At 42.1% G+C, this 19,104-nt stretch overlaps 2 protein-coding genes across 3 annotated transcripts in view; both read left to right on the top strand.

The window, feature by feature from the left end:
• Positions 1 to 3,314, top strand: part of LOC128401389 (cell surface hyaluronidase-like) — a 77,556-nt gene extending 74,242 nt beyond the window's left edge. The window contains exon 22 of the mRNA XM_053364361.1: positions 1,070 to 3,314. Within this exon, the coding sequence (XP_053220336.1) occupies positions 1,070 to 1,284 (215 nt within the window). The 3' untranslated portion in view covers positions 1,285 to 3,314. The remainder of the gene's footprint in view (positions 1 to 1,069) is intronic.
• CEMIP (cell migration inducing hyaluronidase 1) overlaps positions 1 to 19,104 on the top strand; it is a 166,420-nt gene that overhangs the window by 74,713 nt on the left and 72,603 nt on the right. For both annotated transcript variants that reach the window (XM_053364360.1, XM_053364359.1), the window contains exon 2: positions 15,530 to 15,636. In XM_053364360.1, the coding sequence (XP_053220335.1) occupies positions 15,579 to 15,636 (58 nt within the window). In that variant the 5' untranslated portion in view covers positions 15,530 to 15,578. The remainder of the gene's footprint in view (positions 1 to 15,529; positions 15,637 to 19,104) is intronic.

Genomic DNA, 19,104 nt, shown 5'->3' with positions numbered 1-19,104 from the left:
TTGTACAGGAATTGGTATGCAAACTCTTAAGAATTGATTCACTAGCACCGGGTCCTTTTATTCTGTCTGCATGATTCCATTCTTCAGATTCTGTTCAGGGGCGCTCAGATATCAGATCTGCAAGTTAACTGGCTTTAAGAAGCTTGGGCTTCAATTATGCTGAGCAATGTCCAACATAAGGGATGTTTACAGTGTGTGCATGAGTATGAGATACGGAACCCGTGTCTGCTTTTGTTAATAGCTCCTCTCAGATGCATGCATTTATTCAAAAAGGTAAATAGAAGTTGGTTGTCTTAATATTTTGGTTCTGCTGTAAAATAAGGATATTCTGCTTTGCTGTAATAAATAAAATTAGTACCCCTTTAGGTTATGATCAACTAATTTTATTATTTGGCAATATAAAAGAGTTAGAGGATACAGAAATGATAATACATCTCTTAACAGTTGCTAGCATAATAATGTACCAGAATTTTGGGTGGGGTGGGGAGAATATAAACTCCATTGCTAAAGGATTGGATTTAAGGGTTTGATAGCTGGTTCATACAAGAGTTAGGGGGAAGTATGCAACCTATTTATTTATTTGAAAAACTGAGTTCTTTTTTGTGTATAATGGCATAATAAGTTAGAGAAATACATCTATCTTAGTGATAATATGAAGGTAACATGTAATGGTTTTATATCCATCTTTATGTCTATGTATTCTTTATTGTTTTATTTATGGTTATGAACTTTTTATGGATCTATTGTATGCATTGTTGTTTTGATATTTTCTCCTTCCATAAATACAAACCATTGTATTTATTATGAACTAAAACGCAAGGTTTGAAAAAAGGAAAAAGTTGGTTATGTGGAGAACAAATCGGTTATTGATAGTTTTTTCAAGGAATGTGATTCCACAGGAATTTGGAAAATCTAAGATTGCAAAAATTGTAAGGATTATTGTAGGTTATTTGCTTAACTGTCTGATAGTAATTGCATCCATTCTCCCCAACTCCTTTTCTCTCTCCCTCCCTCCCTCCCTCCCTGCCTCTCTTTCTCACTGTCTCTCTCACTCTCTCCATCCCTATAGGTAGTTTTGCGATGCTTGGATATAAAGGCAACCCCACACCCTACTGGATTAAAATCCACAACCACGCTGCTAATCAGAAATCCGCTTCTCTCCAATATTACGTGCCCCTGATGTTGAGAGAGTACAGATGCTCAGTTGATGCAACAAAACTTCAAGACTTTGTGAAAACCGAGGAGGGCAAAACTCCACAAAGGCTAGAAAACAAACACAACTGAACCATGCTGTGTTCATTGGCTTGCCTGTAAGGAGGGGGGCGTAACTTAGTCTTCTTGTTTTTACAAGATTGTAAAAAAAACAACAACTTTATTTTGCAGCTAATAAATATATTCTGATATGACAAAGTGGGAGGGGAAGTGTAGTTTGTGTTTGTTTGTTTTTCAGAGCCTGTACTCTTTTCGTTTCTATTTAGAATTAGTGCTGTGGTTTAAGTCTGGCTGGAAGCCAGGCCTCTATCCTGGAAGCTCTGTTCTTTAATCCTAGAAATGTGGAGGTGAGGTGCAATTAATCAGTGAAAGACAAAAATGCATTCTGCATTTGCACAGAGGCACTCTTTGTTGTCACTTCAGTGTATTCCAGGACTGAATGCTGGCATTGGCAATCTCATTGTGGGGATGGGTAATGCTAGCCCAACATATATTTTTTTAATGTAGCACCTCTCCCTTTCTTTTAGACGATGTGTGTTTTCTAAACAGCAAAATCAGGAAAATGGCAGCCCATCTTGTATCTGCTCTTTCAATTGCTTTAGTGGAAATCCAGACTAGGGATGTCAGATAATTCTGTCAAAGACTGAAATGGGAACAGACATTGCCACAATTTGCATGTTCACCCAAGGTCAGGAATGGAAATTATGCAAGCAGATATGAGTGGAATTCACTATTGTTCTTTAATCCATGAATTTAGGTAAGTAACTGTGTTTGGTGGTATTCAACTACGTTTTACTTACAGTAGACCTATTATGCTCATTCATGTCAGTGGGTCTACTCAGAATAAAACTTAATTGAATACCACTTGTTAGTTTTTGTATTGCCTTGGCATTTCCCTTCCATGGAAATGTATTGAAAATTATGTCACCTTCAGCCAGAGCAGATAGCGAGACATATAATGTGGGTTTCAGCAGAGGCTGAACTGTAGTTGAACAGAAACAGCGCTGGTTGAGATGAACACAGGACAGCACAGAAATCGCTTCCTCCTTGCATCCATAATGCAGACAGTTTACATATTCTGGGTCTAAGACTAAGTTCCAATTAAGACATGTCTAGATGGAATTGCTTGCAGCAGTTCCCTTAGGAACTGACCCTATAGGATTTCCTACAAAACAAAATTACTGCTTCTGGGATCCAGGCACAAAACAGTTCATCAGGGAATGGATCTGAAGCTTAAGAGCATACAGTATATGACAAGAACACCTTCTAAGGTGGGGAATGTCACTGTGATAATTACATTCATTGTGCTATTGGGCTGTGTGGTGTAGTGGTTAGGGTGGTGCTCTAGGACATAGGAGATCAGGGTTCAAATTATGGAACTCCTTTGATGACCTTGGGCCAGTCACTAACCTACTTCACGGGGCTGTTGTGAGGATAAAATGAGGAGGGGGAGAACTATGTGTGCCTCACGTTCAACTTCTTGGAGGGATATAAATGTGATAATAAATAATTGTTGGTCTCAAGAAACCTCCGTTGGGTGTGGAGTTCCACTTGTAAAGCGAAATGGAAGGCGACAAACCCACTTACTTACTTGTCTAATCTCAGAGTAAAAGTTTCCTTTTTCCATTTATCTTGGCGTGTGCCGTGCAGTGAACGATTATATAATTTTATCCATCTGCTTTGTGAATTCTGCACTGGATTTGTAAGCATTTCAGTCTGGAATAAATTGCCCTTCGCTGGGCTCAGGCTCCTGGTTCTTTACTGTGCCATCCTATTTATATAGGAACACGATTCTTTCCCTCCCCATTTTGACTTCAGAACAACCCTGTGAGGTAGTTTAGGCAGAGAGAGAAGGGTGGCTTGTTCAAGGTCACCCAGGCCCCATCTGCACTCTGCCCTTTAAAGCCGTATCATATCAGTTTAAACAGCCAGGACTTCCCCTAGAAGAATCGTGGCACTGGGACTTTGTTAAGGATGCTGAGAGATGTTAGGAGACCTTCTATTCCACTCACAGAGCTACAGTTTTCCAGAGTAGCTTAACCGTTAATCCTTCTTCCCAGGGAACTCTGGGAATTGTAGCTCTGTGGAGAGAATAAAGGCCTCCTAATAACCCGGAAGTGTCTTCGGACAGCGCTGGCCCCCGGCCTCTTAAGCGAGATGGGTGCGCAACCCCAGAGTCGGACACGACTGGCCCGTACGGGCAGGGGTACCTTTACCTTTACCTTTAATAACCCTCAGCTACTTTAACAAACTACCATTCCCTGACATCTCCCAAGTCTTGCGGAGAAACACCCTGGTCTAAAACTGTGGTGGCTCACTGCTAGTCAGTGATAATTCTGCACTAAATGGACCAATGGTACAATTCCTATGTTCCTAACAAGATCCAGAATCATCTGCAATGTTCAGGGATTTCATTGCACGTTTTAGTGGAAAATTGGTGTTGACAGAATTATCTGAAGGGGGGGGAGGAAACGGGTTTGAAAACCACTGTTTTCTTTCTGGTAAGCTTATGGTCTCTTGACCCAGATGTTGTGGAACCCTGTACATTGATCTGCATATAGAAAATGACCTTGATAGAACGGTCTGTGTTGGTTTCCGAGGCTTGTTTTGAACAAAACTGCACCTCCTATGTTCCCCCTTCCTGAGGGGGTAAATATTTTCTTCCCGTATAATTATATAGTGGGATTGTGAAGAACAACGTGAAATGGTAACACTTGGTGAGGCTGCTGCAGCACATAACTTGCTGAGTTGTGGTCGCTTTTGCTGAGGTAACCAGAATAAGGTTTCTTGAACAGGTCCCATGCTTGTAGTGGGCGGAGCCATGGATGCCATATTCGTTTTTGTACAGCAAGCTGCCTTCCACACGCAAATCAGAGATTTACACACACATCCATCCCTCCTCCATCCAGGCCAAAGCACTCAAGGAGCACACAAGAGGTATGGCCTGGGTGTCCCGAGGACTTGACAGACCTAGGGGGCACATTTGAGCCCTGGGACAAAGGTTTCCTGACCCCTGCCTTTAAAAGACAGAGAAATATCCTGCTCATTTTAAGCTGAACTGTTGTTGGCCAAAGTTTGGCTCCCTGAGGGTGAGTAAGTTCCCCTCTTGAGCTGGCCGTCTTGCCTGCCCGCCTGACATCATTCCACTGACTTGCTTCCAAACCACGGCACACCAATTGCTAACGCGACTCAAAAGTGTGTCAAATAAAACAGGGTTCCTTTTCCCCCCTGAGTGCTGTGTGGCTGAAGGACACCTGAGAACTGCCAGAAAGGAAACAGATTGAGGAAGGGAAGGAGAACCCAAGAGGGATTTGCTGAACAGCAGGTAAGGGAGCTGTTTTTCTTCTTCTTTTCTCCCCTTTAAAATATTTTTAGTTCTGGAGAGAGCTATCAGAGGAGACCTTGGATATATGATAACCCAAGACATTTTGCATATTTGCACTCCAGGCTTAATACTGCTGTTATATCAGCTTCCTATTTCGTACACTGTGTGCTACGATAGCCCAGCAGTAATTGCATATCCATCACAATAAATGTGTCACTGCTGACAGAAATGTGAATTCCTAAATGTACCGTATCTCGGGAGTATTTAGAGGTGGTGGAAACCAAACGATGTGGTGCACAGAATATGCATTCTTCAAATACTTCCATGCTCACTACGAATATATACCAGTTTTATACCTGTTTTGACTTTTCGCACCTTTGGCCAAAGAAAATGCTTGCATTTCTTATTTGGGAAGGCTGCTACTTGATTTGCAGCAATTAGCAGCTGTCGTTGATTGTTTTTAAACTCTGTGGCCTGAAAAGCTTCAGCTGCAGGTTTCTGCAGAGAAAACCTCTTATAATAAAGGGTCAAATGCAAGCAAGCTTTCTTCACTGAACTGGGTACCTAGCTCCCAAGCCAGGTAAGTGAGGCAGCATGGCTGCACTGTACACTAAAAGGAATTTGAAATTCTACACCAAGAAATGCTGGATTCTGTGATCTCTGTGTTCAGATGATTCAGATGAGTTTCATAACATCCTGTAGAATTCTGCTTGTGTTTGTCATGGGGAGAGCTGAGCAAATCTGTCGATTTTGGTTCTTCTCAGTTTCTCATTTTCCCCCGTTGATGTGAAATCCAGGTCTCCACATTTCCAGATCACTTTGTGATTTATTTATTTTTCTAATTCCTCATGAAAATTCACCAGCATTTTTGTGTAAGTTTCTCATAATGTATGTATTTTTGTAAGCAATTTTGCCCAATATGCACATTTTTGCAAAGCATTTACCCCTTGATATTTATATATTCCTAATATAATGCATTTTAAAAACTTATTTTCACTTATGCATACTTTGCCATTTTTTTAAAAAAAGTGCCTTTTGTGCACATTACTTGACTGAAGAAGCGCATTGCAAAATTCAGAGGTGTGAATTTTGAAAAACAGCTGTGTTCTATTCTGCATATTGTTTCAGAAAGCTCAAATTAGGTAAATTTGCCTTTAAATAGGCACTGAATTGAATTTCTTCCCCCATCTCTATCATGGTAGGATGCAGAAAACTTTGTGGGCTGTAGGAGCTCAACCATTGGACATAGGGCTAAAATGTGCTCAGTCTCTCCTGAGTTCTGAGGTTCCTTCAGACATTGCCCACATGCTTTCAAGCCTACGTTCATAGCCTTGAGGACCAAAGTGTTTTTTAAAAGGAAACAAAACCTAGAGGTGCTTAGAATGCTATATTTTGCATCTAATAACCAGTTTCGTGCAACTGTAGAAAACCCACAAACCTGCCAATTACTTATTTCCTTGTCACATGGCAACCAATATGAGCAGCTCCAGATTTCTGCCTACAAAAATTTTTGCCTACAGATTTTTGTTTCCAAGAACACATTTTTTGCTGCTACCATCATGTCAGGAAACATTATAATTTTATCCTAACCCTGACACAGAAATTGATTTTTTGTGTTGAAGGTGGAAGCGGTGGGGAGGAGAGAAATCATACTTAAACAAAGCACTCCTGGGTTTAAACTGAGACAAAACTGTTCTAAAGCATATTTTGTGATAACAGCCCCCCTTTTTTGCTGTGTCTGAGAAGCCTGCCCTCCACTCACCAGTATGATAATGCCCTAAACTTTCCTTCCAAGGCAAAGGCAGAAGAGCTGGCAGCGCAGAAGCAGAAGGAACAATAAGCTTGACCTTCTGGAAAATTACATATGGACTAAATCCTCCCGAAAAGAGGGGGAGGCCAGGTGAGGTGAGCCACACGTAAACAAGGCTGGTGCCACCAAGGCACAAAGGAAAACAACCAGGGCCCCACCCTCCTTCATAAAAGCAAGCAGTTGCAGGAGCAGGGAATGGCAGATGGGTTCAGCTGCTAGCCTGCTGGGCCACTGGAAAGGCAATTGTTGGGCCGGGTAGGAAAAAATAATCTCTTGATCCACAAAGAATCGATGGAGGAAGCCCAAATGCAGCTGAGCTGTCAGGAAGATCACAGGTACTCTTCAAGCTGTTACCTGTCTGTCTGCAATGAATTTGATTTTCTGAATAGATTAGGACTGTGTCAGGCCTCTGATCTCCAGAAGTTTTTGTTTTTATCCTAGCCACGGATGGGAATCCATTGGTGCCAAGTTAGGTAGGGGTCAGGGATAAAGTTGATCAGCTTTCCTTTAAAGCCAAATTGATCAGATTTGCAGTTTCTGGAACAATACGCCACCTCGCAGAATTTGCACTTCTCTGAATTTTGTAATGCCGTTCTCCAACCAAATGCATGTAGTGAGGGGAACTGTGCATAAAAAAATATGCTCTGGAAAATAACATACAAAAATGTATTATATTAGGATTAATTGCTTGGGGGGGAATGTGTACAGGAATGTACTTATTAGGAGAATTCACGCATTAGGAAAAAATGTTGGTGAATGCTCGTGGTTTTTGTAAAAAAAAAAAAGTGAATTGCTGCAGAAATATACAGACCTGAATTCAACGTGGGTTAAATGAGAAACTGTGTGAACCAAAATGGACAGATCCTTCCACCCCAAGTGCCAAAATTGTCTTTTGTAGCCTAGCATGTATGGGCCTAGATAATATCAATGGTCTGATGCAAGACACATCCAGGGCAGAACATCTTCTGCTTCTGTTTGAACAGCTGCATCTCCCCCAGTACTGGATGGCTAAAGTAATTTGAGCAAGTGAACTTAGGTTAATTGGTTTAATTTTAAAATCAAAGCTTATTGACAATGCGTTTTTTGTTTGATATTGAAGAATTCAGAGCAAACCTAGTGAGCACCCACTTTCCCTGAATAGCTCAAATCCGGCAGATGTAGAGGAAGGAGGACAGGAACCATCACATGTGGGTGCTATGGGTTTTTAATTTATACAATTAATCCTGATAATTTGTCCTTCGGAATAGGGACAGGGTTGAGATCTCACGCTGCAGTCGTTTTATATCAGGAGATTGACACCTGCAGTAAACAGCTGTTGAAGGTCCCTGACTAACTGCTTCCTGTATCTACTTTTAGCATTGTCTGCTAATATTTGCTCTTTGGACAGATCCCAACAGCTGGGAATCTTTTCAAAGCGAGCCTCTAGCCAGAATAAGAGATGTAAATCCCACTCTCGCTCTTGCCAAACAGCTTTTTAATGGCTAAGTTTTGCTTTCTTTCTGCCGAGTGGAGAATTTGCAGCTGGAACTGGAGAGGCCTTCAAGATTTTCACTGTGCTGGCTGCATGATAAGCCTGCCACTTTTTTTCTTTTTTTAAAAAAAGCTTTTAAAGTGCTGCCTTGGAGGCAGAAATTAAGCGGATGCAGCTTTCCCTATCACTGCATTTCCATGCTAGAAAATGTACCGCTCTCTGCCTCCTGAGAAGCTAAAAGTACAGCTCCCACAACAGCTACATTCTACTTTCACTGTTGGAGTGAATATACCTGTTGCTGGGAATCACAGTGCAGAAAATGCTGTTGCACTCAGATCCCACTTGCGGGCTTCCCGCTGACAACGGATTGGCTACTGTGAGACTAGACCGGCCATTGCCCTGATGTAGCAGGCCTCTATTCGTATTGTCATGACACTGCATTCATCCCCTCACTCTTGCCGTGGTTTGCATGCTTGGAGAAGGCAGGTAGGGAGGAAGGGGAAAGCAGCCCAGGAAGCTCATGGCGGGAGGGCAACAAATGGGCTCTGCAGCTGCATGGTCTTCTCTAGGGATCCTTTCTAAATTCCCTATCTCTATGTTCCCCATAAGGAAGTGTCTCTATATTAGCATGCTGCTGATAACGCCAAGGTTGCTGGTTCGATCCCCATATAGGATGGCTGCAGTTGTACTAGATCAGGCATGTCCATAGTCCATTTGGGGGGCCTAAGTTGGCGCACTGGTAGGTTTAATCTGGACCCTGTGGCAGTTCAGTTCCCGGGGCAAAATCCTTAAAAAAAGCTCAACCCTAAAAAAGGCTCAACAACATCAATCTCAAAAAAAGCTCAACAACTTCAGGCCAAAAAAGGTCAACAATATTGGTCGGCCCTTTGGTCGGCCCTTCACTTCATCAAATCTGGCCCTCTTTGAAAAAAGTTTAGACACCCCTTGACTAGATGTTCCTCTGGGTCCCATTCGACTCTACAATTCTATTATTCTAAGTGGTACTACAGCATGGATCTGGGTCTTGGAGCTCAGTGATATTCACCCTTTACTAGTTGGCCTAGTAAGAGAAAGAGGTTGATACATTTGGGTGCTATGAGGGAGGTTTAGTAGATATTATAAACCCACTAATCTATTATTTAGCTCCGCCTTGAGCAGGCAGTGGTGGCAAACTTCAAACGACAGTGCAGATTAATTCCTCTGCTGAGTGTTTTTCCATGTGTGAGTGCACACACACACACACACACACACACACATGAGAGAGATGCAAACAAACAAGTATTTGATAGGATTTATTTCATGCCTTAAGGTTCTAGAGAGGCTTACAGTATAAACACACAATATCAAGATGGTTTTTGAAATGTATGTCTACCATTGATCATGGCCAAATTTGGTTACTCGGGAATTGTTTTCTATATTCTGCTGTTTGATATTTTTTTTCTTGCCAGTCAATACAAACTTCATTTTTAAAAGCAAGCCAGCAGCAGGACATGTAGCAAGTGTCCCGGCGAAGGTTGAAACCCAGCAGTTATGTAAGGTCTGCAGGACTTGGCTTCTGTTGTTCATCACATGTTTCTGCCATCTGAAGTCGTGCTGAACGCTTGAAAACAAGAAAGTTGTCTGTGAGTGGCTAAACAATGGACAAATGAGAATAATCGAGGTCCTGTTTCGTTATTTTAATTAGGGATGGGCAAGCGTCAGGCTGATTGTCCTGAAAATGAATTGGACTTTTAAAAAAGTATTCGCACTTTAAGTTCTCGTCTCCCTCTGTCCCAAAGCTACCATTTGGGAGGGGAAACTTGACTTGGAGAAAAGCAGGGGTAACAGGAGGTAGCAGAGGGCTCCCATGGACACAGAATCAAGCTCCATGCTCCCTGACAGGAAACAACTACTTATGGCAGGCATAGATAGGCAAACTTGGCCCTCCAGATGTTTTGGGACTACAATTCCCATCATCCCTGACCACTGGTCCTGTTAGCTAGGGATCGTGGGAGTTGTAGTCCCAAAACATCTGGAGGGCCAAGTTTGCCTATGCCTGACTTAGGGCTTTATAGGTCAATCGGTAGCCCTGTACCTGACATTGCATGGGAGTTGTAAGAAACAATAGCAACAAAATATCTGTGCATATTTGTAATCAGTGGTTAAAATCAGTGCATTTCAGTCCACCATCTTAAGACAAAATGGCACCCAATGGTATCCAAACAGATGAAAACCTTCTTCTTCATTTCAGGAACCATAATGCAAAATAGAGATTCAAAGGGTGCCTTTTCATGTAGTTTATATTGCACAAATCTTATTGTTGTAAACCTCTTTGATTATTTTATGACATAGTGGCAGTGCTTTTTTTCTAAAAAATATGTTTAGGGGTACTCTCATTTTGACTCAAGGAAATCACAATTTTATAGTTCAAATCGGGAAAAATAAATACAGTAAATGGACAAAAGTACAAAATGTTTAGGGGTATGCGTCCCACTGCGTCCCCCCAGAAAAAAGCACTGCATAGTGGTATGTAAATATTTTTATATAGCAATGTGCTCGCTGCGGCAAGAGGGCAAGTTAGCGTGCTTGTTCAGTTTTGGCCCTTCTATATAATATTTTTTAAATATATGGCCAGCTGATGACAGAAATGATTACTTCACTGTAGATCTTAATAGCAGGGCAGCAGTTCAAGTTAAGATAAAATGCAGTTGCTTTATTTCCACACGACTCTGGAGTCGTAAGGCTTAAGAAAACGGCCAGCTGGCAATATTCTGAAATTCTTCTTGGCTTTAGGTGCTGATAAATAGAAGAGTTAGGGTTTTGTTTTTTTCCAATTTGAAAGAATGCAACTACTCTCCCCCCTCCTCACCCCAAATCAAATACTTATGCATGACTCTAAACTAGTACTGTCAGTCTTTTGCCTGAAGTGTGTGTCTTGTTTGCCAAAGAATAATGTCACGGCCTCTTCAACATAGTGGCCAGTCTAATGCAAAACCCAACAAACTCCTCTTGTGTAGGGTTACCATCTCTTTAATGGCTAGAACAGCCTTTATTAACTTGGTGCTATCCAGATGTTTTGAACTAGAGCTCCCACCAGCCCACCATAGGATGATGGGAGGGTTTGCCTCTCGACCGATAATGAAAGCAAGATGAATAGTGGACATAAACACCCAAAGAGGGACAATGTACTCAGCCTAGGTTGCTGAGCTTTTGGGGGGAACATCAGAGAAAGTGTGTGTGTGTGTGTGTGTGTGTGTGTGTGTGTGTGTGTTTAGGCTTTTAAAAAAGGATTTCAAAAGCATTTTTAAAAATAAATAAATAAAAATCACCCTGCTTGCCATGCGTCTGGGATTTCCTGGCCATTTTGCCGATTTGGCAAAAATCCGCCTGGATGCCATTTTCAGAGCCCGGTTCCTGGATGTTGTTGTTGTTTAGTCGTTTAGTCGTGTCCGACTCTTCGTGACCCCATGGACCAGAGCACTCCAGGCCCTCCTGTCTTCTACTGCCTCCCGCAGTTTGGTCAAACTCATGTTGGTAGCTTCGAGAACACTATCCAACCATCTCGTCCTCTGTCATCCCCTTCTCCTTGTGCTCTCCATCTTTCCCAACAACAGGGTCTTTTCCAGGGAGCCTTCTCTTCTCATGAGGTGGCCAAAGTATTGGAGTCTCATCTTCAGGATTTGTCCTTCCAGTGAGCACTCAGGCCTGATTTCCTTAAGAATGGATAGGTCTGATCTTCTTGCAGTCCATGGGACTCTCAAGAGTCTCCTCCAGCTTGAATAACTCAGAGAAGCTATGAACTATGCCGAGCAGGTTCCTGGATATGGCAGCCCTAACCTAGCCACTTCAATTCCCTGTTGAGCTCAAATCTCCATTAGGATAGGGTTTTCTCCCTACAAATGAACTGAACAATAAGGAAAACTGAAACTAAGGAAGGGAGACTACCCGTAACCCTTTTCAAATTGGTGGAAAACTTTAATTTGATTGACATACGGAGATTTAAACACCCACTGGACAGAGAATTCGCTTCTTTTTCAGAACCAAATCAGTCTGCTGGAAGAATAGACTCAGTTTTGCTATTTCCAGGGTCCAACATATTCTCCCCGAATGATCTAAAATCAGTGGTAGAGCACATGCAAAAAGGACCCAGATCCCATCTGGCATCTCCAGATTGGACTACGAAATGTTCCTAATTAATACCCTGGAGAGCCACTTGCCAGTCCAAGTAGACCAGTGTCAGAACTGTTGTAAAACAGGATCTACAATAAATTTTGGAGCTGCATCTGAGTTCCTCTCTCTGGCCCTGCATTTTTCCTTCTCAACACAAGGGTTGGTGACCATGAGGACTGGGGGGGGGGGCAGAAGGCAGAGAGCCCCGCAAGTAGGTGGAGCTGAAGCCATTGATAAGCAGAGACCATTCATTCTTGCTTTCGCCCCATCTTATATATTTTCTGATAATCCTCCGGAAAAATAATCTCTCAAAGGAGCTGCTGATGGCATTTTACCATTGTACTGTTGAGAGTGTATTAACTTATGGTCTGTGTGTGTGGTTTGGGAGCTGCATGGTCGGGGGGAAAACAAAGCTTTCCAGGGTTGTAAAGACTGTGGAGAGAATAATTGGGTGCACTCTAGGATCAAATCTATGCTTCCAGGTGCCATAAGAAAGCTGCAGAGATAGTGCAGGATAGTGCGCACCCCAGAAATGATCTCTTTCAGCTTCTGCCTTTTGGAAGAAGGTACAGGGTTATGAAGACTAGGACTAGCCGCCTGAGAAACAGTTTCTATCCAAATGCGATTTTGGTTTTAAACGCAGTGTAAGGTAGTCTCTATGTGAGTATAGTGTATTCAGTTATGGGGTATCAGACTTTTTAGGGGCTAACAAGGCTGGGATGGTTGGGATAGCAGGCTTGTTGGTTTTTGAATGTCTGATATAGATTTTTTTTCTTCCAATTTCGTTGTTCTGTATGGGACAATGACAATAAAGATTATCGTATCGTATCTTCCTACCTGCTTATTCCCCCCCCCCCAAAAGCCAACATGTGAGGAGGAAGGGAGCTGACAGCCTGGTTCGACCCCAGGAACTGGTTGTTAAGAGGCAGGTGGGTGGAGACTGGCTGAGGGCACACTGAGATTGATGGGGCAGTACCCCATTTGGCATAACAGACCACCATGCCCTGGGACAAGGTTTGACTATTTTGTATGCTAAGAGGGCACTATCCAAACTTCTGCTCACACTCGCACAGCACATTTGCCAAAAGTAAAGTGCCCGCAACCGATCTACATTTAAAGCGGTGTGGTAGTGTGTATCATAATGAATCATAACATTTTGCCTATATGCAGTATTTCAAACTGAAGTAATATTTTTTTTAAAAAAAATTGGCCACTGTTAACGGTGGCTGATCTGCTTTAGGGGTAATTGCAGCAAAGTCTTGTTATAACATCCTTGGCTTACTGAATGTCAACACTGTTAAAACGTTGGCTGTGCACTTGGTTTCTGCACAATCCTATTAATTCCCCCCCCCCCCCGCATTTTGATTCCCTTAAAGTGTAAAACTGGGCGCAGTAGCTTTCTACCCGTTTTGTGTGTGCTTTCACCGACTCCTCCTCCTGCTCAGCGCCTCCCTAACTAGCTTTCTGGCATCCTTTTACTTAATTGCCACATCTCTGCTGGCCTAAAGACTGCAGCACCTGTCAAGGAGCAGCAGCGCTGAGGCCACTTGGAAGTTTAACCTCTTGCGACGTTACAATCACAAAAAGCACAAAAGGGCTTTATTTATTTTAAAAGTGTACACTGGTGGTGGCCTGGGAGGGGTGGCGGGAGTATTTTGAAAGCTGTGAATGAGGGAAGAGCAGTTTTAATCCCAGTCTTATCTCTATACAGTGGTACCTCGGGTTAAGTACTTAATTCGTTCCAGAGGCCCGTTCTTAACCTGAAACTGTTCTTAACCTGAAGCACCACTTTAGCTAATGGGGCCTCCTGCTGCCGCCAGAGCACAATTTCGGTTCTCATCCTGAAGCAAAGTTCTTAACCCGAGGTAATATTTCTGGGTTAGCGGAGTCTGTAACCTGAAGCGTATGTAACCTGAAGCGTATGTAACCCAAGGTACCACTGTATAGCACATTCTGGTTTGCATCCGACTTTATTCGTTTTATATTTGAGGGGATGGCTTCCTCCCCATCATACTTTCCACAACAACTTAAGAGCCCCCCCCCCCAAAAAAAAATTGTATGGGTGCACCCACCATCTTGACAGTGTGTTGGGTTAGAGAAAGGCCTTCTCTATCATGTTTCCCCATTTGTGAGACTCGTTTGTGGGACCCAGGGAAGCTCACATGCCTCCTAGGTTGCTTCCAGACAAGCTGTTTGTTGAGCATTTTGTCCTGATTGGTCTACAAGGAGGTTAGACTATGCCAGTTATTTCTTGAGATTTCATTCTGATTTGTTGGTGGGGTGGTTATACAATGTGGTGTTAAGGTGGAGCCCAAAACAACTTCCATTTGCTGGTATGTAATTGAATCCTGCGAGAAAACAGGGACATTTCAGAGTGTCCTTACACTAAAGTCTTTTAGGCATTAGGTGATCTTTTCCACTCTTAACTGTATTTAAAGCATTTTTGCTGTTTTAGAATACTTTGCAGGTGAGGGACAGGGTATTATGGATGTGTTTGTTGCCCTGGGTTTCTTTGGGAAGAAAGGTGAGATATAAATTCAATGAATAATAAAATAATAATAATTTTGATTTCCCCGAGCTTTTAACCTTTGATGCATTTTCTTTGTTAAAAAAATCTGCTGTGATTTATAGTGTTGTTAGTAGCGGTTCTCCTCATGATTACTTTGACATGTTTTATGAGGTATTGTCATCTGCCCAGGAATAAACCTGTCTTGAGCCACCTGGCATTAATTGCTTTAATTCTTGTGCTGTTTTAATGGGCTTGTTTTATTTCACATTTTAATTGTGGAGATGTCGCCGAATGTTTTGATGGAATTGTTTCATTGCGCATTTTAACGAATGTCTGCTTGTATTTTATTTTATTTTTTGTAATTGGTTTTACACTTTGTAAGTTGCTTAGAAACCACTTTGGTAATGAAGCGGTATATAAATGAATACGACTCCTATTAATAAATGCTTTTTTAAAAACAAAAAAAAAACCCTACGCACACAAACACAGTGTTGTGATTTCATTTGCATTGTTGTAACCAGTTAACTGGATTCTCCCGAATGCTTGCTTGTGTGGTTGTGAAGTCTGGTTGCTGTTGCTTGTTGTGCTGTGGTGTGTATGCAGATCTTCAAGCTGACACTAGTTTGTCAAATTTGAACCTTGGCATAATTTTTACTGGGTTTTTCTTCCTTCCTTCCTTACATGCTGAGCTGTATCACTTGTGTTCTCCATGCCGCATTCCTCTGGATTATCCTGCAACATGGGACATTCTTTCTTCTTCTGCCCCACCCTGTAAATACTTTGTATATATAGAAAATCCTAAATGGCGGCTCATGTTATCGTAAGCCTGCATAAAAGTTAAGAGTGAGGTGTGGTATGGAAAGCACACTTGTTGTCTTAGCTCTGCTGAGTCAAGAAAAGGGATAAACCAATATAGGCTTAGTCATACAATCAAGCCTAACCTTACCTCATTTTATTTTATTGAAAATAAATAACTAAATATCCATACCTGTGCAAAAAGACCAAGGCATTCTCAAACTGCTTTTCTTGCCCCTTTCTTGCTCCTTTTTACAGGTCTTCAGAAGACAAGGGATATCTTCAAAGGGCATTTCCACACCCAAACATGTTCCTGACCAGCTGCTTAGTGGCCTTGGTATTTATGCTCCCTGCTGTACAAATGGGTAAGTCTGGATGGATTTAATTGAATGGCCACAATATTCGTTTTATTTTCCACATTTTGTGTTCTGTTGTTTATTTTTAATATTGTGAGGGGTTCTTAAGTCAGGCCGCAAATAAAACTTTAAAAAAAGTTTGTATATATAGTAATAATAATTAATAATTTTATTATTTGCAGCCCGCCCATCTGACTGGGTTTTCCCAGCCACTCTGGGCGGCTTCCAGCATATACAAAAACATAATAAAACATTATAACATTAAAAACTTCGCATTTAATTTAATAAGTTAAATATGATGGGATTCATAAATTGCACATAACCCCAAAGTGCTAGGAACGCCCTCCTTTTTATTTATTTGCTGGTTTCAAAAAATGACATCTACAATGACACACACACACACAAATCTTTTTTTAAATCGGCACATAAATACTAATAGAGTTTTATTCTGGGAGGGAGAGTCACCTGTTTTGCCAACCTCCCCCAGATGCTATTGGTGCTCAAGCCATTAAATATGGAGTGCTAGAGTTTGTTTCAGTGAAAATGCTGCTTATCCCATAAGGTTCAAAGTGGGTGGCTTAGGATTTTAAAGCACCTCCCCCTACAACTCATCACTCCCTCAAACCCCCAGAAGCTGCATATTATTGAACATATTTTTCTTTTGTCTTCCCTGGTTTCTACTCTTCATGTCTTCCATTGTGGAAGTCAGGGTGGCATTTGCGGGGCCGCTGTGAGGTGTCTCATCCAGACACAGACCAGACCCAGTCCTGCTTCGCTTCAACAAAGTTTCTGCTGCATCAGTACAGTGGTACCTCGGGTTACATACGCTTCAGGTTACAGACTCCTCTAACCCAGAAATAGTACCTCAGGTTAAGAACTTTGCTTCAGGATGAGAACAGATATTGCACAGCGGTGGCGCATCGACAGTGGGAGGCCCCATTTGCTAAAGTGGTACCTCAGGTTAAGAACAGCTTCAGGTTAAGAACGGACCTCCAGAACGCATTTAGTTCTTAACCTTTTTGAGTCCATGGCTCCCTTGACCAGCGACATTCTTTCTGCGGCACCCCTGTGGGGCCCAAGAGCCCAGTTGTGTCACCCCTTGCCTGCAGAGCTGGCAGCCTCTCACCCTTTTTCGAACACCCTCCCTTGTTTAGGGTTCCCTCAGCCTCCTCTCCCCTCTCCTTGGTAGTCTTCTGGGCAGCTACTTCTGCCACCCTTGGTCTCTGAGCTGTCCACCCCCTCTCCAAATAGAGGTGCCTCATTCGCCTGCGGAGCTTATAGCCAGGGCTGTTGCAATAAACATCTTCCAGCCCGGACACTGAGGTCCAGCGCCGAGGGCCTTCTGGCACTTCCCTCGCTGCGAGAAGTGAGGTTATAGGGAACCAGGCAGAGGGCCTTCTCAGTGGTGGCGCCTGCCCTGTGGAACACCCTCCCAGCAGAAGTCAAGGCAATAAACAACTATTTTACTTTTAAAAGACAACTGAAGGCAGCCCTGTTTAGGGATGTTTTTAATGTCTGATGCTGTATTGTTTTTAATATTCGGTTGGAAGCCACCCAGAGTGGCTGGGGAAACCCAGCCAGATGAGCGGGGTATAATTAATTAATTAATTATTATTATTATATTATGCAAGCCTTTGGGAGACAGAGATGTGAGAGGGCAGAGGAAGAGGGAGGGAAGAGGGACAGAGGCCAGGGTTGCCCGCGGCACCCCTGACCATCATTCTAGGCACCCCAGGGTGCCACAGCACACTGGTTGAAAACCACTGCTTTGGAACAGGAGGTGCTCTGCAGGTGTTTCTGAACTCCAACTCCCATCATCCCCAGCCTGTGTGGTTGATGGACAGGGAAGAGGGAAAATGAGGTCCAGCAACATCTGGAGAGCAGTTGCTGCCCCCCCTGCCTTTAGAACATGCCCTGTTTTCATGAAACACATTTCCAGAAATGAACGTTCAGAATTCAAAATTGCTACTCTCTGTCTAACTACCTGTTTGGCTTCTCGGGCTCAGGAAGTTTTCATCAGGAAGCAAAAAAACTAATGCTATACTCGGGCCCATTGTTTTTAATCCCTCCACAATGACAGAGGAGGGATAGAATACAATCTGACCTAGGAGAAGGGAGAGAAGAGGAAATTCGCAGCTGGGTGTGAAATTTCATCTGTGATGGAGGAGAGATCCAGAGATGCACCTTGTAAAACTGTCTCTCTCCCTGGCAGAGAGCAGGCAGGCAGTTCTTTGATTTGCTTCTAACCATCCACCATCTGTGTAAGGTGAAATTCTCTCATGCAGTTCTTGAATTATTTGCTTAAGCTGCCATTACTATAGGCTATTAAAACTGTCCCTTCTGCTCATACAGCTGTGCATCTCCTTCTATTTTTTTTAAAAAATATTTTTATTAAACAGTTTTTATAGTCACACAAACAAAACATAACAACGACAAATACATAAACAAACAATAACAAAAAAAAAACAAAAAAAACACAAGTATCATTTCATATCCTAATTTCTTAAACCTTTCTTCCTCGACTTCCTCATGCCTCCCTTTTCTGTATTCCAAATTCTAATCAATTACTCAGCAAATCTTCCCTTATTTTACTTTAAATTTAAGCTAATCTTCCTTATTCTCCTTGTCTTAACCATTGCTAATAGTAACCATTTACTTTCCAGTCCAACATCATTCTAACTTTCATTAATTTTGTAGTATTTCTTTAAATAGTCCTTAAACTTTTTCCATTCTTCTTCCGCTGCTTCTCTTCCCTGGTTTCGGATTCTGCTCGTCATTTCTGCCAAGCCCATGTAGTCAATCACCTTCATCTGCCATTCTTCCAGTGTGGGTAGATCTTGTGTCTTCCAGTACTTTGCAATAAGTATTCTAGCTGCTGTTGTAGCATACATAAAAAAAGTTATATCCGTCTTTAACACCCCTTGGCCGACAATGCCCAAGAGAAAGGCCTCTGGTTTCTTAGTGAAGGTATATTTAAATACCTTTTTAAGTTCATTATAGATCATTTCCCAGAATGCCTTGATCTTCGGGCACGTCCACCAAAGGTGAAAAAATGTACCTTCCTTTTCTTTACATTTCCAACATTTATTATCAGGCAAATGGTAAATCTTTGCAAGCTTGACTGGGGTTATGTACCACCTATAAATCATTTTCATAATATTTTCTCTTAAGGCATTACATGCCGTGAATTTCATCCCGGTGGTCCACAACTTTTCCCAGTCAGCAAACAAAATATTATGACCAATGTCCTGAGCCCATTTAATCATAGTTGATTTAACCGTTTCATCTTGTGTATTCCATTTCAGCAGCAAATTGTACATTTTTGACAGATTCTTAGTACTGGATTCTAACAATTCAGTCTCCAATTTTGATTTTTCCACCTGGAAGCCAATTTTACTGTCCAATTTAAACACTTCATTTATTTGGTGATAGTGCAACCAATCTCTCACCTTCTCTTTTAATTTCTCAAAACTCTGC

This window comes from Podarcis raffonei, chromosome 14, assembly GCF_027172205.1.
Source record: "Podarcis raffonei isolate rPodRaf1 chromosome 14, rPodRaf1.pri, whole genome shotgun sequence".
Classification (NCBI taxonomy): Eukaryota; Metazoa; Chordata; class Lepidosauria; order Squamata; family Lacertidae; genus Podarcis; species Podarcis raffonei.
This window is presented reverse-complemented; position numbering and strand designations above follow the sequence as displayed.